Source organism: Carassius auratus, chromosome 4 (genome assembly GCF_003368295.1).
Source record: "Carassius auratus strain Wakin chromosome 4, ASM336829v1, whole genome shotgun sequence".
NCBI classification, from domain to species: domain Eukaryota; kingdom Metazoa; phylum Chordata; class Actinopteri; order Cypriniformes; family Cyprinidae; genus Carassius; species Carassius auratus.
The window spans coordinates 10,249,623-10,272,449 of NC_039246.1; the positions used below are offsets into that span (position 1 = coordinate 10,249,623).

Sequence of the window (22,827 nt, forward strand, 5' to 3'; positions counted from 1 at the left end):
TATATATATATATATATAACATATTTATATATATAAAATAAATAATAAAACCAATCAAAATTTAAATGAAATAAATATTATGAATAATTGTTTAAACAACAACAAAAAAAGATCATTTAAATAAATAAATGCTTTTAAAAATTTTAACAAATAAATAACTATGAAACAGTTAAACACAAATAAATAAATAAATTGAAATTAAACAGAACCATTGAAATAAAAAAGTCCATATATTGTCCTTTAAAAAACACCTGCGGAACATGTCAAATAAAGTCCCTGAGGACACGAGTCCAAAATGACACTAACACTCAACCAGTAGAGCTGTGCAATGCAATCCCTGTGGACCATTTGAGATTTTCTTTTAAAATTAGAGAGCCTTTATGCACGGTATGGTCTTTGTGCATGTGGATGAACCCGTATTCAACACAGCATGATGTAAAATGAAACTGAGATGCCCCAGATGACCTCTCATAGTCTGGTCGATTCTTTCATTGTGGCCTGGCTGTCGGCTTGCCCGCCTTTTGCTCGGGAAAGCCTAATGAAGTATGAATGGAACCGAATGCAATAGATGGGTTATATGTAAATCTGTGCCTTTCAGCTAAATATTACACCAATTACAGAAGTCAAAAATAGTTTGCACGTACAACCAATCTTGTCAATTTCTTTCTCGCTTCATCTAAAATGTCCTCTCAGTAATAGCGGATAGTCTCAGCGTTTAATTCCATCCATGCAGCAAAACCAATGAAACGCCAATTTAAAACAGTGGCATCGATTGGACAATTACACGACAGACCATGATCCTTTCTGAAAGTTACTTCACTTTGGTGTTATTATTACAAATCTCTGCTTTTATCCTTTAGCTTCCCTGCTTTGAAACCTTACCTTAGAAGCGGTGATGTGAAATAGCAACAGTTTAATAATAAAACGGACCTCACCAAGGTTTTCTAAAAACACACAGCAATAAGATACAAAAGGTTATAGGTTAAAATCAACAAGTTTTAATGAGTACATTTTTTACCAGTCCAGCAGAAGATGTTTGTTCAGTTATTTCATTTTTTTTCTAAATTGGCCTTCGCACTCAAGTGGGACTTTTACAGAAATCTTTTAATCTTACAAAAATCTGACATACCTGTTGAGCCGACATCAAATCTAAATGTAAATTGAAAAAATAAATAATTATGCCACACAAACGATAACATCTTAGACAATTTAGCCTGGAGAAAATTCACACGGCATGTCAAAGAACCCATTTACCTTGGACCCTTTTATTCTGCCTATTACGGGAACCTGCCACCGGTTCAGTGTACTTTCATTAAACACAGACGCCCTTGGGCGAGATTCTAATCAAGTATGAAAGAAACACACATTTTTTATTTTCCATGCCCATGACCAAAGGCTGGACCATCATAGCTCATTCTCTCTAAGATCTTCCACATGCCCTTGGGGAGTTTTTCAGAGCCAGTTATCTGAAATCACATATAATTGTTTGTACACTTCTCTGACACACATGCTGGATACTAATACAGAGCTTACTGAACAAAAGGTGCATTGTAGAAAATCTTCACTGAATAAATAATTAAATAAATAAATGTATTTATGTCAACAACGAGATGTCCCATTTTGGTTTCTGCATCAAATTAATTTAAAAAAGTGATTTTATATACATTGAAATCATTTTGAATGCAAGGAAAGTTTCTAGTTTAATGTTTCAAACAATGTTTGTGAAAATAAAATGTCAAAATGTGACACATTATTCTTACCTGCACTTATTAAAATATATTAAAAAGGAAAAGTGTTACAATGACATTATATTTGAAATGGGTGGGTGTCTTCTGTAATGAATCATTTTGTTGTTGTTGTTGCTGTTGTTAAAACTGTATTAATCTTTTAACTGTTTTTGTGCTTGAAAACATCTTTTTGTATTTGACACATAAAGGCTAAGTTAAAATTAAACTTATATAGCTCAAAAACAGTGAACAAGCAACAAAGAAAAAAAAAAGATTATTTACCAATATATCTACACATCCATCGCAATAATAGATTGTTTTTATTACTGTATGTTACTTCACCAACTGCACAATGCATGAAAGAAGTCAAACTGGGCTTTGATACCGGTCTAAATCTATTCCCAAATCTCTCAAAACTGGTTGATCTCCATTGCTTCTGTTATAAGCTCCTCAGCCACACAAATAATCTTCAAACACAAAAGCCTACTGTGACCGACAACCTGTGACACACCAAAAGCAGTTGGCCTGGTGCGAGTGAGCTGTGACTTGGTGGTGGAGAAACCCTGATGAGAGTTAACTAAATATTTTCATTCCATATCTCCCCCCCCCAGTCATGCTGTTAGCGATAAATCAGCACTGTTGGAGCTCCTGTTGGTTTCAATTAAAATCATGGAAAGTTAGCTTAATTCTACTTAATTCTGTGTGCTATAGGCACTGTATGAGAAGGTAAAACATGTCATTAGCTTGTCTGGACTTCTACAATACCCACTGAGCTTATTGCCTTGTCACTTGTACTTGAGGCCTACTTTAGACACCACTGGCAAACTGCTGCCCAAGTCCCTGGCCTTTAAATACACTGGTATAAATAAAAAAATAAACCAAAAATGAACTAAATTCAATATTTAAAGGTTATATTTAACATTTAAAATCAATTTATGTTATTTGTTTTTAGACTGCCTGCTGAATGTGCTGTGCTTAAGAGGTTTATGGTAAATGGCATGGTAAAAACTTTTCAGAAAAGCATCCTTAAATTCATAAAGATGGCAAAAAATTATTTTAATACTTTTTTTTTTGTACTTAAGCAACAAAATATTGTTTATTTTTGTTCAACCAAGTCTAGCAGACCAGTGCAATTTTTGCCATGAAGTGTATCAATAGCATATTTAGAAACAATTTAGAAATAGTACATTTCAGAAATTCAGGAAGCTTATAGGTGCTGGAACCTTCTGTAAAGTGTTTTCTTTTTAAGTAAAACACAATACTGTCAATTACATTCAGAACATTAGAAACACTGACTATTAGAAAACATCTCTCTGTTGCTTCAGAGGCCATAACATACTTAGTCCAACTCTCAACAACCTTGGCCAAAACAATAAAGAGTTCAACATAAACTGTTGCACCAACAAAATAATACATAGTTCAACATAAAGTGTAAAGTCCACGCTAGCTGCTATATGTTTTGCGTTTTGGTGATACTTGAGGCTCGATGTGCTGCAGTGATATGCGAAAGCTAGTTTGTGCTTCAGTATAATCGGTCCGCCGAAACAAATCCAGTGAGAAACATTCCGCGGTGCAAAAATAAATTATAAAAAATGCGGGAATTTTTTTTCTGTAATTAATTAATCTTAGTTAACGCGTTATTTTTTGTGTAATTAATTAATCTCAATTAACGCGTTAAAGTCCCGGCCCTAATATATATATATAATAATATATATATAATTATATATTATTATATATTATTTTATAATTATTATTATTATATTATTTAATATAGGGTTTTTGCAGACCTTTTAAGACCTTTTTAAGAACAAGTAAAGAAAATGTAAGTAACAAAATGTGTTGTACAGCATACAGCAAAAAAAAAGGGAAAAAAAAGAAGTTTACATAAACCATTAACAGACATTTTATTCTTGTTTTTGTTTAATTTAAGAGAAAAACAATGACTTATGAACTGATTCTTCAATGAACCAATCAAAAAGAACCAGTAGTCACAATATGTAGTTAAATATACACATACAAAATGGTCAGTTTTTTAAAAATGTAACCAAAACTGAATGGAATGGTTATAAAAAAGAACATTTTTATAGTTACATTTTTCCTATCCCTAATGGACAAAACTGAAAAAAAAAAAAAAAGTACTGTACAAAACATATTTCAAAGATTCATTGCAATGCATCATGCAGATCTGCTACTGTAAATAGTTCTAATAGACTAGTTCTTTCTCAAAAGAGTTTATGATACCAGCTTGGTGCCTTGCATCCCATCATATTCATGAAATCTTGTGCACCATGACTACCGGATATTATGCAATAGCCATCCAATTAGATCTGAACGGTTGATTTCAGCCAGCTCTCACCATTACCGTACAATATGCGTTCCACGTTGTGTGGGTGTGCCGTCTGATGCAGAGACTCATTATGCCTTTGCTTCTTTCCCTAAAGCTCTCTCAATCTCCAACTTTCCCTAGATCAGCCAGGCTAGGAACCCAGCAGGGACATACCTGTAGTACACTTCCTCAACTTCCTCCCAATATCGTTCTCTTTCTCAGATGAGAAGACACTTCCATCCATCAGAGCTGTCAAGCGAGTGGGCCTCTAGGCACGGGAGCCCTGTGTGGGACTCGCCTCATTTCCCTGCTCTGATTAGCCTGGTTCGGCACTAACACTCTCCACCTATCTAGGTGTGTGCGTCTGTGTGCTTTGTCCCGCAATAAAGAGCTGTGGGACTTCAGAAACAGTATGAGATTCTCATTTTTGCACGGTCTATAATCTACAGAGATCATATCCAAAGCAAAATGTGACACTTATTGTGACATTGGTTATTTGTAAATGCGTGACTGTGTTGCAGTTGATCTTATTCTATTCTTCATTTTTAAATGTTTACATCTGGTATTAACATCCATCTCAGATGACTGGATGTTAAACTGCTATTTCATATTCCCAAAAGTCAAAGTTGCACCAAAAGGTGACACACTTTTGTTTCTGAATTTACAAACACCTGAATTGCATGTTAGTGTTTCCTTAAAAGCCACTAAAGCTAAGAACTCTGTATTTAGAGCAATATTTTTGCCATATGTAGCCTGAAAATGCAAGAATTTTTCACTGAATGTGGTTTGACTGACTAGATCACTGAACCCAGTTTGAACCCAGTTTAAACCTGTATTAAATGCTCTTAATTCGATTTTAAAGGGACATTTCACCCAAAAAACCCTCAAGATGTTCGAAACATGTGGTGTCTTTCTTCTGATGAACAACCTTAAAAATATTTTCATTTCAGGGTGAACTACCCCTTTAATACTGCGTATACATGGTATGTGCTCATAAAGAAATATGTGATAAATAATATATGATAAAATATAGAATTATTTATTTATAATTATTAATAAATTAATAATATGATAAATATAAAATGTATACGTAAACAAAAACAAAAGAGTAAGCGCTTTAAAATAAGGTTCAGTGCTTTAACATTAATGCATTAGATTGTATGTATCATGACAAAATCAAAAATACTCTTTTGCTAAAGCGTTTCTTTCTTATGTTGAACATAATAACTTATGTTGAAGTATTTTGAAGAACCAAACATCTGTTGGTCCCCGCTGACTGAGAAATACTATGGAAGTCAACGGCGGCCATCAACGTTTTGATTACAAGCTTTTTTTAAACATCTTAGTTAATGTTCAACATAAAAAAGACACTCAAACAGGTTTGGAATGACATGAGGGTGAGTAAAAGATGACAAAATTAAATTTTTGGGGTGAACTATCCCTTTAACAAGTTCATGACACCTACAAAATGTTACCACCAATAATAAAAAAATTAAAAAACACGAAAACTACGAAAGTGTGTTAGTGTGCCTGATGTGCTCGAGGACACTTTGGTCCCAGTGGACCCCGTGAGCCTCTGCTTGCTGAATCATTTGGCGCATCTGCTCTCAGGAACAGCCTGGCCTAGTTGCAGCTGTACACTAAGTAGGCTACACAGCTCAGCCTGGGACCCCGATAACCTACAACTCCTTCAGAGCATCCCCACAGTCCTTCCTGTTTTTCTTCTTTCACCGTAACTAAAAACGCCTTAGTAAGATGTGTAGCTGTGTATGTACAGCATGTGCTGTGTGTACATTATCAGCAGTGGGAGAACCTACTGTGTGGATAGTGAGAGATCCTGTTACACTATCAACAAACTCTGGCCGCCTAAGGGAGCCTTTGCCATGTGTGCTTACAACAGAAAGGAAAAACTCACAACACTATCCATCATACGGACAGGTACATCATTTACAATACATTTATTTAAACTACGGTCAGCTGCGGGTTGTCACTGCAGTCTAGTTTGACAGTATAATGTTAAGCAAACAGCTATAAGGAAAATCAAAGCAGTGTGGCACTCTCTGATGCATGGAATAAACTAAAAGACAATCTTTATTATGATATATTTTAAGAGAGTTACACATATGTCCACTGCAATTAAAGGAAAATATTATTATTTCTTGCATTATAATATATGCAACAGCAAGATTAATTCTGCAGTGGCAGAAAGCTGATTTCATCCCTATAAATAGTTCATATTATTCATACCATCAATATGGTTCGCATGATGCACAACTATGATATTTTAACAATTGTCATAATTGAGATCTGCAGATGGTGTTGTATTCGACATTATTACTGCACGCGGCCTCCATATGGTACAACAAACTGACAAATGTATGGGATTTTCCATGCAAGAAGCCATGCATTATTATTTCTATTCGTCTTGTTTTGTCATGATCAAAACTTTTCAGATCACCTAGCATAGCAAATGTTGTTTTCTTGAAACCTTATCCAGAGTAAACTTATTTGATTTTTATAGAATATGTATAATATCTTACATCATTTATTTGAAAAGGTTAATTGTTAATTTAAAAATTATTTAAATTCAGTTAAAAAGTTTGTTAAGAAAAAACAAATGATACAAACTCAGTCAAGGAGATGCATCGAAATTACACTCTATAAATATATAAGACCTACATTTTGTATGTATAATATTTATATATTTAAATATAATATTTGAGATCTAAATATTTAGGAGGGATAACATAATAGCAATAAATTATGAATTCATATTGATTAATTCCACTTAATTGGCCACAATTAGGATGGATAATGAAAATATTAATATTAAATATTTAATTTCTTCCTATCGGAAATCACTGTCCACAAAGCCCTCATTTATAAATAGACACCAGTTAATCAATCAATGGTCACAATGCTTTTGAGTCAACACCTTTTATGCTGAGATCAAGAGATCCTGGTTGAGAGAAATCAAGATAATCACAATGCATAGCTTCTTAGGGGACTATACTAATTTTTGCTTTTCTTTGTAATGACAGGACAAAGTCAGATGCACTAAGACACCAAACTAATGCGTTTTTCCTGTAACTGATGTTGAGAGAAAATGCTTTCATACAATTTGCAGAGCAAGCTGAAAAACACATTAACCAACTGTTGTCTCGCTTATACAGTTATAATGCTATATTTCTTCAGTGTTTTCAGACTTCTGACGAAGCGAAATGCGACCGCTTTCTCAAGTGCTAACGTTCCAAATCGATAAACAGCACTGGTGTGCTCTCATTCCTGAAATATTTCCACCACTTTCTCAAAATACATATGCTGTGCTCTCCAATCACTGTGGGCATTGCAACCCAGATACATTTGCTGCTTTAAACAAGTGTTGCAGAGGGACTGTACACCCCCATCAATGGTGAAAATGAGGAGTTAAAACTTCTGTTACACCTAGACATGAAATTTCACAGTTATGAGGAGTGGGGAAAGGGGGATGAGAACTACACAGTTATGCAATGCCAAAAAATGCAAGTATAACACAATTTCAAATGCCAAAATGAAAGCTGGTTTAGGGATCTGCAAAACGACCCCAGAGTGTGCACCATATTTCTGAGCTGACACATAAAGACAGCCCACGGAGCAACACCTGCTGCTGCCAACTGGGCAAGAGCTGTCAAATGAGGAAGATTTCCCACCACGTACACACTACATCAGCAGGACCGTTGATACAGGCCAGAAACAGAGGCCTAGACTTAGACTGGTTAACTTTAAATATGTGCTAAACTGCTGTTATTCAGCTACACCACAGAGAAGGGAAACCGAGATACAACGTTACATGTGTATATGCAAACTGCATCAATATTAATAGCAAACTAGCATATAAATGGCCTCAAAGCTAACATTTGTGACTAAAAGCTATAAGACTCATTTTGATTTGTGCTTGAAAAAGTGAAAAATCTGTGTAGTTCTTATGTTGCTATGTGGATGCTAGAGTGTTCCGAGTAGTTTCGAGGGTGTTGCTAGGACACAAAAGTCAAAAGCCACTATCTCTATTACAATTCAGAGACCAGGTCATGCAAACCTTAAGATAGAAGTTAACACGTTTCTTAAGATAAATTCTAAGAAAGTGAAATCTCAAAAAATGTTAAGAAAAAACATTTCTAAGAAAGGTTGCCTTCGCATGGTTTGGGTTGCCACAGCATTTGGATGCAATCCTATGAATGGTTTAGTCGTGTCTGCACATAAAACTAGTGTTTTGATAAAAATCTCTCACTTCACCTTTATGGTGTGAAAGAGAAAATCAGCCACCATTGTAAAGAAGCATCCTCGCAGAAGAGCTCATGACCTTATGATTAACAGCACTAAAAATTATAAAGAAAGTAAGAAGGTCACAAGGGAAATATAAAACTCAACCATGTAAATACAAGTTCACAATGTCATTATAACATATCTTAAATCATATTCAAAGCTGAAACCCAATCTTGGCACAGTATAACTACATTTTACTAGTTATATATTATGAATTGTACATTTTTCTCAGCTGTTTTTTCTCACCACCTGGGGACCTTCCTTTGAAGATAAAAGCAATGAAAACATGTCTGAAATATAGCATCAATCAGCTTGTCAAGTGTTTAAGTATTATTCTGTAATTGAGCATACGGATGCAACAGTTATGAGTGACACAAAGCTGACTTTTCTTTGTTCACAGTCCATCAATGAATCACTTAATATGCACGCTCACACATTTACAAACAAACCCACTGCTGGAATACACAGATCTTACGTGATACTGTTGACTCAGTGAAATGTACCAGAGTCCTACACATTTGGCAGGAGGGCAAACAATGCTTTGCCACACACAGACGCAAGCTTATTTAAACGCCTCTCTTGCACACTCAATTGTTTTTAACTTAAGAGATGCACTTCCACAAGTTTCTTGACAAAGCATTTTAAAAGGTTACACATCTTCACATCTAAAAATGTAATTAAGTCTTTTATTATCATAGTCATAGCTTCAATGGGTGCCAAGCAAGCATGGCCAAGCAGTCAAAGCATATATTGAATAGTCATAATATATGCTTAACATAAAAACTTTAAGGGAACAATGGAATTTTGGAAATTTGTACAATATCTCTTCCAAAAGTGTAAAAGAATAGGAAGTACTGCACAGTCCCTAAAGCAACACCATTAGCTTGCAGGTTCCTGTCCAGTCAGGCAGTGGTAATAGAGTTGGACGTCTGACTAAACGAGAGGAAACAACGGAAGGTGTCAGAACAGCTGGACTGTGATTCCCACAGCAATGGAGGGAGTGGAACTGAAAGTCATTTAATGAGCTCTTTTTCCTCATCTGCACCCACATCACTCTGTTTCCTGTAATACTCAGCAGTGAATTTTTACTGCAGTGGCATATGCAGCGAAAAAGATGCGTTGACAAATGGGCAGTGAATGCTGGAACGTTTGATATGTTGATATATTTGTGAATTACGGCTTTTAAGTCGATGCTGGAGATAGAATGATGGTTTGGCTAATGATTTCCAGAGTGGATAATTCAAGGTGAAGATCCCTTAGCAACAGAGAGAGTGGGTGTATGAAAAAGAGAGTAGAAAAGGACCAGGGAGGCAGGGAAATGGATATAAAGCGAGCGAGAAAACAGTGTGTGAAAGAGAGAATGCAGAGCTGCTCAGACCTCACACAATACTCTTGTACTGTTTTTGATGGAGCTCAGCTTTGCTGATTCACATTTTTTCATATTTCACACTGTTTAACCGAGGAGCTATATTATCCAGCTTTAAGAAACATCAGTTTGAGGCTGAGCTATTGGGACTATGTCCAATTCAGTGTTAATTTTGTAACATTAATAATAGCGTTTGTCGATATTTTAAATTAGATTCGATTTTTCTGTGTTTTGTCCTTTTTATTAGCTTTTGCATTCTTTAAATGTGTCAAAAGCGTCTTATTTATTTTAAATTGTAATTATTTGTTTATTCAGCTTCAGTTATAACAGAAATGAGCTTAAATAAAATAATATTAGGCTGTTTTGTATTTTATTTTAACTTTTTTAGTTTTTTTTTTTTTTTTTTTTTAAGTAACAAAGTAATGTTTTTTTATGGTTGTAGTTTTATTTAACAACAATAACCCTGGCCCAATTAAACAAATGTATTTTCTCTAGTAGTTATTTATTTATATAGCTTTTAAACAATATAAAAAAATCCATAAAAATCTATAAAAAAAATTCTGAATTCTAAATTGCAAGAAAAAAAATCTAACTAAATTCTTACAAATTTACACTATTTTTTTTTATGCCCAAACAATGTTTTATAATGGTATGGTTTACATTTTGCTGAAAAGCCTATCATGACTATTTAAACGTCAGGATTCCATTCTGACAAATAACATTATGTTTTTCTGTGGCAAAATGCCCCAAAATGATTTTTTTTTATTTTTTAGGTCTGTATATTTAGCCTAAGAAATATTTACTAAACTATAAATTGTGACAACAAGCCCCAGTCTTCTAGATATCTCAGCTTTTGGAAAGAATAAAGTAATAACACTGTGTGTGCAAGGTGAGCTGTTAAAGCATCATAAAAGTGAAATGAAAGACTCCCAAAATATGAATCTCTCTTCCAAGTCGTCTCAGGGCAATTCTTACAAGAGCCTCTCACTATGAAGCAAGCGGCTGGATGGTAAATTGCATTGTGGGAGTTGGTATTACTGTAGGTGATGACACCAGAGGTTAAGACTCTTAAATCCCCAGCCCATCAATGCCAGACTGTGAAAAGTCACAGACTACAAGCTCCTGCTGAGCTTGCATTTATGTTTCTGTGGCAGAAGGAAAAAAATAAACTTTCTTTCTATGTGCCATCGTACCAGGCAGCCTGAGGGGAAACGAAGATAGATTGATGGTAAACATGGGGAGTTTCTGCTGTGGGTGAGGGGGGGAAACAGATAAAGAAAGATGTTTTTCCATGGAGAGTAAAAGCGGGGATATATTTGTAGGAAGAGCAGAGCCGTAAGACTGGTTTCTGCTGCTATGGCAGGCACAGGGTGTGGTGAGCAGCAGTAACTGTGCAAGCAGCCTGCATGTGGGTGTGTGACTATTACCGATAAATCTGCAGTGTGTGTGTATGTGTCTGCATGTGATAGCATATGCATGTGTGTGCCAGCTGATTCCTGGATGTGATGAGAAGAGAGAGGAGAAAACTAGAGATGACCTGCAGTGGTTTATTCCGGTTTCCATTCCCACCACACCACATCAGTTACCCACAAGTCCAGACCTGTCAACCCCCAAGGCATGAGGGTGTTGGCTCCCTAAAGCCTGAGCGGGCACAACCAGATAAATGCACAGAAGCAGAAACAAACAAACAAATAAATACAATAAATAAATGAATAGATATGTATTTATTTTAAGTACTTTGTGCATTCATTATATAATATGCACAGAAGGCGCATTTATTTCCAATCTATTATGTATTGCCAAATGCATGCACATATTCAGTTAATTTACTATAAAAACAACATATTTGCAATTAAAATTAAAATGCATGTAATGAATGACACGACCACATCAGTCAGTACAGGTGTAAATCTCTTGTTGTGGCTTAATGGGTGGTGCACCTGTTCTGACATGTTGTGGTTTTACAACCCAAATTATGAGTCCAGCTCAGTTCATTTCCAAATCACAAGCCCAATGCCCTTTCTTCCCTCTCAAGCACGTGATCCGTCATCCCTAAAGCAGATTAACATGCAGTTGTTTTGCTGTCAGTGCACCCAAAAACCCCTCTGCCACCCACCTTCATCTTACCAAGTCAGCCTAATTGTTTGTTTCCTTCTGGCTTCTGTCGAATGAGAGACGCTACATTATTTTGCCAGTTTCTGTGGACTCTCCCCTTCTCTCCAGGGACTGCCAGCAAAACAGTAATTAGTAGGACTCTTGAGAAAAAGAACAGGAGGCCTTTTGAAAACTGTTAATTACAACTTTGTGAGCATGACAAAAGGGCAGACACTGATGCCACCAGAGCAAGACATCTGAATCACAATATCCACCACTACACATGCATTCTCAATAAAGACTACAAAAGATCTCCGGATGTGAATATGGACAGACTGCATTCAGCGAAATGAGGACTGTAGGCAGAAATAAAATTACATATTCTAATTAAATGTTTTGTATATTCAGTGTTTTAATCTGCCCCAATGACATATTGTCTTTGAATAATCTAATCTAGGCAATTTTTCGACACAAATTAATACGTGATTAAGTATTAATTAATCACAATATCATGCAATTCCATTTTAAATGGCTGACAGGCCTAATTCTAATATTTAAATACGCTGCTCCTGAAAGCATGTCAGTGCAATGCAACCAACGCAACTGAACAATCCAGTGCACTTTTGAAATCATTTTTCCTTGTCATTCCAGATGGTCATCATGTCAAACAGCTCCAGGCTGTAACGCTGTGATTCACAGTCACCGTCAGAGGAAATTACGGGAATGATTCATCAGCTGTTTACAAGAAATATTCCGAAAGCAATTACTATAAAACCCTGTACTGCGAATGCAACTGAATATTTAAAATTACTTGAGATTTCTGTTTTTTTAAATGCTAAAACAAAACAGTAGCCCAATAACAATGTTCTTTTTTTGTCTTTCCTTCAAAAAAATAAAAAAATCTGTCATAGAAAAGCTCTGCACTAATCAACAGCATCCTGCTTTCAAACCCTGTTCAAGGGGGAAAACAAAATCACTGCTCTTCCGAACACACCCCAGAATTCATTATGGTGACCTGAATGCCTTAATCCAACACATCTGAACACAAGAATCAAGCCAAACAAATTAAAAAACTTGCATTACACAATTCTATCTTTTGCTTTGTCTGGCTCATTTCACATTCACAAAGAATATATACAGTTAACAGCAACAAATTACACCCTGTAGTACACATAGGGTTAGTTCACCAAAAAAAATACAAATTACTCAACCTGATGTCGTTTCAAACCTGTAAGACTTCCTTTCTTCTGTGGAACACAAAAGAAGATTTTGGCCCATGCAATGGAAGTCAATGCTGTTTGTGTTGGCTCCACAAAAGAACGAAAGCCACACAGCTTTGGAATGACATGAAGGACATTATTTTCATTTTTGGGTGAACTATTCCTTTAAGGACACATAAAATGCCTGCACATTGCATCACAAGTGAAGTAGGGACATGTTTGCTGAATTCCAATAGCATATGTGTCATACAAAATACACATGGGAAGATTCCTCAGAGGAGTGTGGGAAACACTCATTAGCACAGATGGATGAGATGGAATCTGACGAACATAAATAATCGAAAACCATAGACATATATCCATGTCTCACCATGTGCCTATGTACACTCACAAACAGCCTTTGGGGTTCATCCAGTGCAGAGCCTGAAATAGCCTGGAAAGAGGAGGCCACAGAGATGCCCGATGCTTTAATATGCAGCTTATGACAACAAAGTCATTCATTTGCTTCCCACAGAGCGACGTCTTACTAATGGCACCTCTGTCAAAGTCTGTTTTAATGGAATTCACTTCACCGAATCAGAGACTGAAAATGAAGGCAAAACTGTAACAGTCATCTGAATAATGCAAAGCTTGGAGGAATGTAAAATAAATGACGCATGGGGCTTGCAGAACTTCTGGGCATGTTTTAAAGATTATATGAAACATTAAATCATGGTTTCAATGGAAATAAACTATTTTGTAAATGGCAAATGCAACAACAGCGTCTCGTTTTTTACTATGCCACGTAATATCTACTTATTGGATCCTGGCCATTGTTGACTGCTGTCATAAAAGACTCAATGAAATTGAAATAAGATTTCTGTGCTGTAAAGCCAATGTCTATTAGCTTTGAGGACACACACGCTCATATAAACTACATATATACATTTAAACTGGACCTCCTAATTATTAATATCCCCTTTTGAGGGACCCCGATCCTCAAAAGGTAAATATAAATGCTATTTAAATATAACCATATATAACCCATAAAAATATTTGCCAATGCATACCAATACATGATTCAACAGGAAATGTATCCACATCAGAAAGTAAATTGAATTCAGTGCGTCTTTAAACCAAACTGAGCAGAATTTAACAACATAAACACATTTAACTTCCACTTCCCATCTCAAACACAGGTCAACACTGCAGAGAATCATCAGGACATCATTCTCAACTCAAAGTCGTCCACACTACAAACACTCCTCATGTGTACAGAAAGAAAATAAAAAAGGGACAAACAAACACTGCGACAGCTCAAGGCTTTCGTTGCTCAGGGAAAGAACACATGCAACTTGTGAACAGCCTTGTAATTATGCAATTATGATTTAGACTGCATCAAAACATCTGAAAGGATTACGCGACTTTAATGTCAAAAGGCAGTCAAGGACGCGAGAACTCAGTCTACCGTGAAAGCGTCCTTTTGAAATCAGTGTTCCTGCAGCTTTCAGTGGCAGAACTCAAATAGATTGGATTTAGCTAAATAATCTTACATGTCAATATGGGGAATCTACAACCAGCTACATGCTCCACTGGCGTAAAGAGACTGAAACGTGACTGCAGAAAACAAGAAGTGTGGCATGCAAACGTGATCTGCAGTGTCTTTTGGGAATATCTAAAGATCTCCATTAAAGATGATGTTCATACTGGATGAAGCAGTGTCAGGTTGATCTTAGAAATTAGGTATGTTTATGATGTTGTCTAAAAACCTTCACTGCCCACTGCATTTCATTTATTGCATTACATTCCTCCACAGCAATAACATTTACATTACATTTTATCCAAAGAAACTTACAAATGCATTCAGGCTACACATTCTTTTGTTCGTTCTTTTTTATCATTAAGTGTGTTCCCTGGGAATTGAACCTACAACCTTTTGCACTGCTAACGCAATGCTCTACAACTGAGCCTTATGCTGTGCCTTATGTAAAAGCGTTCTAAGAATAAAAAATAAAATGACCGCAATAGTGCAAAATATTAGATTCAAAACTATGTAAATCAGCTCAAGTAATAGTGCAGTGCCTCCATGTCACTATGATTGGCTGGTTATTCTGTCTGTGGGATAATACTGTCTAGGGCTGCACGATATATCGTTCTGTAATCAGCAGTAAATCTCCATCTGCGCAAAACATGTGCAAAATATGGTTGTGGTTTTGCGCAGCTTGTCTGTGAACAACGGCTCTGTGTAGTTAATTCTGCTCCATGTGAAAGTAAATATCGCATGCAATTTATCGAGCAGCCCTAATACTGTCTATTATATTAAACAACAAATAAACAACTCAGACATCCAGCTGGATGATGCCTAAAACTGAATTAACCTAAAATAACTAGGGACTAGTATTACCTTTGAGATTACCTTTGTTGTCATCTAATGCTCACTTAAAATTAGTCTACAAAAACACTATAAATTTATTAACAATGTTAAATGTAATCTTTATCAAATCTCAAAATTAATATCCATTCTGTACTTTAAAATACTGAGTTTTTTTTTTTTTTTTGAGTGTTTAAACCAATTAATTTTATTTTTATTATTTTATTTTAAATGTATTTATACAATTAAAAAAAGCTAATTTTTATATCGGCCACATATTGGCTATAACCAGACATAACATGAAAACAATGATCAGTTTATGGACCAGAAACGTTGCATCATAAATCAAGGGGTATCAGGAGTGGGAGAAATCTGGCTGCGAGCTGTCCGTGCTGAAGAGAATCATGGCTGACAGTGTGTTTCACCGTTGGCCTGAGCTCAGCGTGGGCTCAGAATATACTCATCAGCCACCTGCTGGAGCAGCATTCCTACAGTCTAATCCTTCAGAGAGGTCAGGGGGCAGTACACCGTGCACACTGACTAAGCAGACCCCATCAATACATCATGTAGCGCACGCCAGCATTCACTAACTGAAATCCTACAAAGAGTAATCTGCAGCTGATTAAAACTCAAACCAATGTGTAACTAACAGAGCTACATGGCAGGGCCTTATATCTGCAAATCAGGGACTGTCAGAATTGGAGATACAAGCAGATTTTTAACATTGAGGCAAGGTCAAGCTCAATCAGAAGAGTGTGGGAGGAATGATGTGAGATACAGACACAGGACAAATTGTGATTAACACAAGCTTTGGCGTTTCATGATAATGATGGCCAAGATTCTGCTCTGATTTGACTAAAGGATAACACACACACACACACACAAAAACAAAATGTTTGAATTTACTGAACCTCATGTTGTTTCAAACCCATATGACTTTCTTGTATAATCAATTGTTTTTTGATTATTAAAATTTAATCAAAAAATTAAAACAGAATCGAAAGAAAAAAAAAAAAAAGAATTTGGGAAAGAATAAATCAGAAATGTTTTGTTAATCTAATTTGGTATTTTACAATTTGGAAATGGAGTATATCATGGAATTTCTGAAGGATCATGTGATACAGAAGAACTGCTGAAAATTCAGCTTTGACATCAAAGAAATAAATAACATTTTTAAAATATATTGAATTTTCAATTGTAAAATGATTTCAAAATATTACTACATTTACTGTATTTATGATAACAAATGTAGCTTCGACGGGCATAAGACACTTCTTTCAAAAATCTCATCGACACACACACACACACACACACACACACACACACACACACACACACACACACACATATATATATATATATAAATATAAAAGAAATGCTGTTGATAGAGTTTGGAAATAACACATGGAAGAGGCAACACTTCAGTAAAGTAAGTTAGGCCTCCGGCTGTTCTTCGCTGCATTTTAAATCAACATGGTTGACTATTATTGTTTTGCTCTACTGTCCTAAATCTGCCATACATCCAACATGATACATCAAAGACTTCACAAGCTTCACTGGAGCCAGCAGACCATCTGTTGCATTGGTATCGAGTTCAAAACACCCAAAGCAACATTTCACAAGCACATTTAGTTGGTGAAACTACCTCTCACTTTTCAGCTGTCCTAGGGGACACTCTAATTTTCTGACTGACGTGTAGCCTATATGTGCTTGACAAGTAACAAGTGAAACGACTGCTGTCAGCAACTCATGAAAAACAAATTACACCAAAATCGAGGAGCGACATTAGCAATACATCAATAATAGATGTGAAGGGACAGCTTGTGCACCGAACGAAATTAAAGAGACGCAATATTTTGCAGGAGGCTACAAAACCCCTTCATATCAAGAACTAAAATTACATTTTCTTGGCTTATCTGGGACTCACAGTCTGCTCTTTTCACGGCCCTTTCCGATTTCCACCTCCTACATAAGACACAAAAGCCTATCAACAGTCCTTCTAGCTCTTTTATCCTAATATTGGTGTCTTCACGCTAATTTTCTTCCAACTTTCTCATTCCACTGTCTCACCTCAAGTCATTTCTCTTTTTCAGTATCATTTTATTCACCTTTATCACCTCTCTCCATCCAATTCCGACACTGTCATCTTTTCAATATGTCCCTCCAAATCTTTCGCTTTAACTTTGTCTCTTTGTTCTCCTCCTTTCTTGAAGCAAGAGAGTGCATTATTCCTGCAAATGGTCTGTCAGTTGTGCGTGTCGATAATCAACCCTGCTGGGTGGGCCACGGAAAATTGACCATAACCACTATTCAAACAACTATACACTGTTTGACAGGCTTTCTTGTAAGAGTAGGGAGCCAGGCATGAAAAGAACGAGAGTAAAGGGAGAAAATGAGATAATCATTGAGGAGAAACCCACATATATCAATTAATCAACTAATCAGCAACGCATAACAAGCTTGGATGTGCTTATATAAAAAAAGGGCTGCTTCTAGTCTAGTATAAGGTTGAGACATAGGAGCTGATCACAAACTAGTGCTGCAATTACTGCTGTATTCTGAAAGCTGCTGAAAGCAACACCAATTTCCTCCAAAATTGAACCTTCTATGGCCATTTTGACACTGTAAAAAACACAAGAGGCCTTGCAGAAAATCTGCCATAATCTTGGCATTGGAAAGGCGGCAGATACAAAAAAAAAAGGAAAAATAGAAACGAGACGAGACGTGAAACAAAGCACTTTTTGGATCACATTATGTTTCATTATATTTTTTGCAATATAATAGTGGCCTTTCATCAGGGACAAAGCCAAAACGATTAAAGGAACAAATTACTCCAAAAAAGATTACACAAGAGCATCCAGTACATTCTTCAATTACAATAAATGGAAACCGGAGCTTTAATGCATCTATGTAAATGTAAAAGCACCATAAAGAAAACAATTAGAAAAAAAAAAAAAAAGAATTTTTAATAAAATAAATTAAAATGCACTTCAGTTAAAAAGTCTGGTTTTGGTAAGATTTTTACAAATTAAAAATAATATTTTATACTCACCAAGGGTGCATTTATTTGATAAAAAAAGCGGTTTTCTAGTTTAATGTATTTTAAAAAGTAATGCATCACTGTGACAGCAAAGCTGAATTTCAGGCATCAGTTTTCAGTGTCACACGATCAGTCTAATATGATGTTGGTAAACTCTCCAACTGTCCATCACATCAGATTTGCAGAGAAAGCACAGGAATGCCTGTGATAATGCAAAGTGTGTCACCTCCTAGAGCTGTGTCATGAATAGCAAAGAGTGCAATTTTATTGCAGGAATCTTTATGGTTTGCCGGAAACTGACTCAACCATAAAACAGACCTAGCCCAAACTGATTGCTCACTGTGTGGTGGTTGTTACACACATTCAGAAATTGATAGCAACCTTAAATGATACTTATTAGTCTCCTTGATTATGTCATAAAAATAAGTCCCTCATGATAGAAACCAAAATCGAGTTTCAACAGGTGAAGGGAAAGGGTACTGCGTGCAGGACACAGTGTGACGCCCTTCCCGTTGTGTTTGCACCTGTTATAGTGTCTAAATGAATAAGATGTCTGAAAACAAACATCCTGCTGGGACTCACTCATGTCCTCCCACAGAAGTTATTTATCTCCCAGAGAAATAAATAAGTCAACAGTGCTGCAGAGAAGCTGACATCATTTATGAAGCTGGGATCATACACAACAATGTTACCAACCAAGGAGGAGCATGGATCTGATTAAATAAAGATTCACTGTCATGCCACAGAAGAACAGCTCTGGGCTGCACAAAGATCCATTCGCCAAACAGTTCTTAAGAACCACTGTTTCTTAGAATTGAACTAAAAGACCCTTTTGTGCAATGTAAAGGTTCAGTGGATGTTCTAGATGTTAGTATTTTAAGGATGCATGTTGGCAGCTATTATGAAACACACTTTCAATTGTGCTATCAAAAAAAGAAGGTAAGTAGGAGGTAAGTAGGTAGATGGGTAGAACAACTGCTGACTGACCTCAAAATAGGTTTTTGACTGAGTTCAGGTGCATTTCACCTTACAATAAAGTGTAACCTTGAAAAAAGTGTAAAACATTTACCGCTTGCGTTCTTGCCACAAATGAGATGCTGATACGGCTGCAAAAGACCCCACAGCTCCGAGTCGTTATTTATGGCCTGTTCCAGGGACTCCACTGAAAACTTTGGCACTCCGTTCTCCTTCTCCACCAGCGCGCTCCTCTGCACCCGGCTGAACGCCTCTCGGAACAGGCTCTCCATACAGGCGCTCAGGTAAATCGCCGCGTGTTCGTGGATGCGCAGGGCCACCCGGCTATCCACCATCCACCTGAAGAACTTCCCGACGGAGAAGACGAGTCCACATCGGGCAGACTTGCCCCGGCTGAATTTATCGCCCGTGTTCATGTTGTATAGCGACAGTGCGCTGAGCGCCGCGGTGATGCAGTTCACGGAGATGGTCCACGAGAGGACCATCTTGATGGCGCTCTGGATCTCGTGCTTGGTGCATCTGGCGTAACGCAGACTGAGGCGCTGCGCCTCCCGGGCGATCCTGACCAGCGCGCGGCTGACCAGCGCGGAAAGCTTGGCCAGGATCTCCCGCGACGCGTTCCCCACGCACAGCTCCTCGTCTTTGCGCAGCGCGCCTTCCACCTCTCCAAGACTCCACGGCACGTCCTCCTCCAGCTCGGGCAGTTTGGCGCACTGGCCCGAGCACTCCAGGATATCCGTGTCTTCCGCCAGGACTGTATTGACCGTGTCCAAACTATTGTGTCTGCTGTGCATGGATTCAGTCAAATGCCAACAGTTGCCCCCATGCGCATACGACAGATGCGTGTCCGAGCAACAGAGCGACACGCTGGACGACCTGAAGGAATCCGCCGCTCCACCATAACCGGAATCGAGGGTTAAATCCTCCAGCGTCCTCGCAGCTGTCTTACCCTTGCCTGCCATGGCTGCACCTCATAATGTTATGCTTATGCCTGATATTTTAAAGAAAGCCCAAATCGCGTACCTGTGGCGCGCCCTGTCCTCGAAGCAGTAGAGGAATGTATTGCCAACAAATTTCAGGCGCAAACACAATCTACAAGCGCGCGCAGTGACAGTTCGTTTAGTGTTTTGGTAAATCACCAGAAAAAAAAAAAAATCTCCAACGCGCGCCTCTGCTCCCAACTTTGGCTGCGTAATTCGAGAGCTCAGAACGCCTTTACCATCCACCGCATCGTTCACAGCAAAACCACTCATCAGGGGGAGGAGCTATGGATATAAAGCACTCATAGGAGGTGGGGCTATTGACATAAATCCCTCTCAAGGAAGACTATGCAAATTAAAATAACTTATGAACAAATCAACATGCTGCCTTTTTTCACTTTCAAAACCATAGTCTCATGAAAATAGTCTCATTCTAGTAGTGTCTTTCAAATATTAAAACCGACATCCTTAAAAATCACATATATGAGCAAAATGAAAATTTTATTGAAAAGTACCATCCGTACCAAACGAATAATTAAATATAATTATTTAGCTATACTGTTACAGTATTATACAATTGTAAATAATTATTCTATATGTGATTGGATTTGGAACAAGATTATAACCTCATTTAATCTCTTCGATACAGTCTTCTCTCTTACCATCTCGACATTATTCTCTATAGCCGGAGGATGTTTACGCGATGATTCTGAAATTTTAGATCAAAGCAAGCGCTTGCACGGCTTCTGCACCTTTCATCTGTCTCTATCCATCTAAAACTGAACTCAGGCAATCACTTAAGAATTGTCAAAAAAGTTCTGGAATGAAACAAGCACGCTGTACAAGAATAGATTTAAAAACGTCGAAAGGCTTTGTGTGTTAAAATGTGCAAGTGTTCTAGCGTGAAAAGATTCTAATTGTTTTGACGTGAGAAGTCTTGCAGTCTTGTCTCCTTATCAAGCTCATTATTAATAGGCAGAAGACGACGTTTGGCGCATTGATGGAGAATTGTTGTGTATCTGGCGCCCTCTCTAGGTGATACTGAGTAATAGCCTTTATTCTGTACTAGACTGGTTACCCTCTCTGCATTTCAACAGCGCACTTGTCCTAATATCAGGCTATACCCTCTATTCTCACACGGCTAAAAATACAAAATTTGTGACAGGACAAAATTAATTAATTAATAAAATAAATTAATATAGAAAACGATTAAATCACTAAATAAATAAAAAATATTCTGTTCACAGCAGACAAACATGCTGTTTATAACCATAATTCCCTTTTTATGAATAAAGATGCTTATTACAAAAAAAATACCTTCATTAAAAAAGTCATTATCAAAAATGTGTGCTTTATCAAAAATTGGCTGCAATCAATGTAACACTGTCTAATATTCTTATTAAAACCACCTCTAATTTCCTGTTCATTGAATCAGTAATAAAGACAATATTTTTTTAAACAGAAAAAAACTAACTATATTAGTACTAAAGTGTTTTATGCTATTAAAATAACTGATTCAACTGACATTCATTATTTGCTATAATAAACACAATTATGCTTTCATTCAAATTTAATCAATTCTACATCATTTATTAATTACTGTACCTTAGATTTGCACTTCTTGTGAATAAATCAGTCCGCAGCAGCGGCAGGCTGGGATACAGAGGTTGTTCTTCTTAATTTCTCCTTCACATGTTCTTCTATGATTGCTTGTTGCCTGGAAACACAAAGGAGACAATGTATTTGGTGCTTATGTGTAGCTCACATAAAAAAATCAATCTTATGTAAACATAGAGACCCTTACGGTTATATTAGGACAAAAAGAACAAGTATGAATAAGAAATGTGTAATTAAGTCTAGATCTCCAGATTCATTCCTCATCTGGAAGGTTTAATTAGGTTATACAAATACTATAGTACATGTTTTATGGTTGTCATTACATGTAACTTCACACATTCAGACATTTTTCAAGCTACTATTCGGCTGAAACAGCAACATGCATACATAAATAATGTTGCATAGAAAGAAAAATTGTGATGAAATATAAGTATTCTCATAAATAAAAGTGCTATGTTATTGCAGTATTTAAAATGAATTAAACATATGCATACTTTACAAGATCATCTAAATATGATTTCAAATTATTTGCTTACATGATTTTCTTTTTAGCATAATTGACTACGGTATATTATATGACCAGCATTTATCCTAAATCAGATCAGTTCAAAATGAGTTTCTACATGCTTTTATAATAGTGTAACAAAGATTTCATAACATACTGAATTAAAGACAGTGTGAATGCAGAGAAGTAAAAATAAGGTTAAACAGAGGAAAAGTTCACCCAAAAATAAAAACCTGGTGAAAATGTACTCACCTTCAAGCCATATAAGCTACATCTAAGATGTAGACAAGTATTGAAAGAGAAATTTAGTATTACACTACTTGCT

General features: G+C 36.6%; 1 protein-coding gene across 3 annotated transcripts in view; it reads right to left on the reverse strand.

The window, feature by feature from the left end:
• The window catches only part of LOC113067692 (ankyrin repeat and BTB/POZ domain-containing protein BTBD11-A), a 114,268-nt gene extending 92,170 nt beyond the window's left edge, over positions 1–22,098 (reverse strand). For 2 of the 3 annotated variants that reach the window (XM_026240104.1, XM_026240097.1), the window contains exon 1: positions 19,495–20,634. In XM_026240104.1, coding sequence (XP_026095889.1) covers positions 19,495–20,362 — 868 coding nt within the window. In that variant the 5' untranslated portion in view covers positions 20,363–20,634. Of the gene's footprint in view, positions 1–19,494; positions 20,635–21,985 lie in introns of those variants that run through there. The other variant, XM_026240114.1, reaches the window with a different exon arrangement.
• Positions 22,099–22,827: the final 729 nt, after the last annotated feature.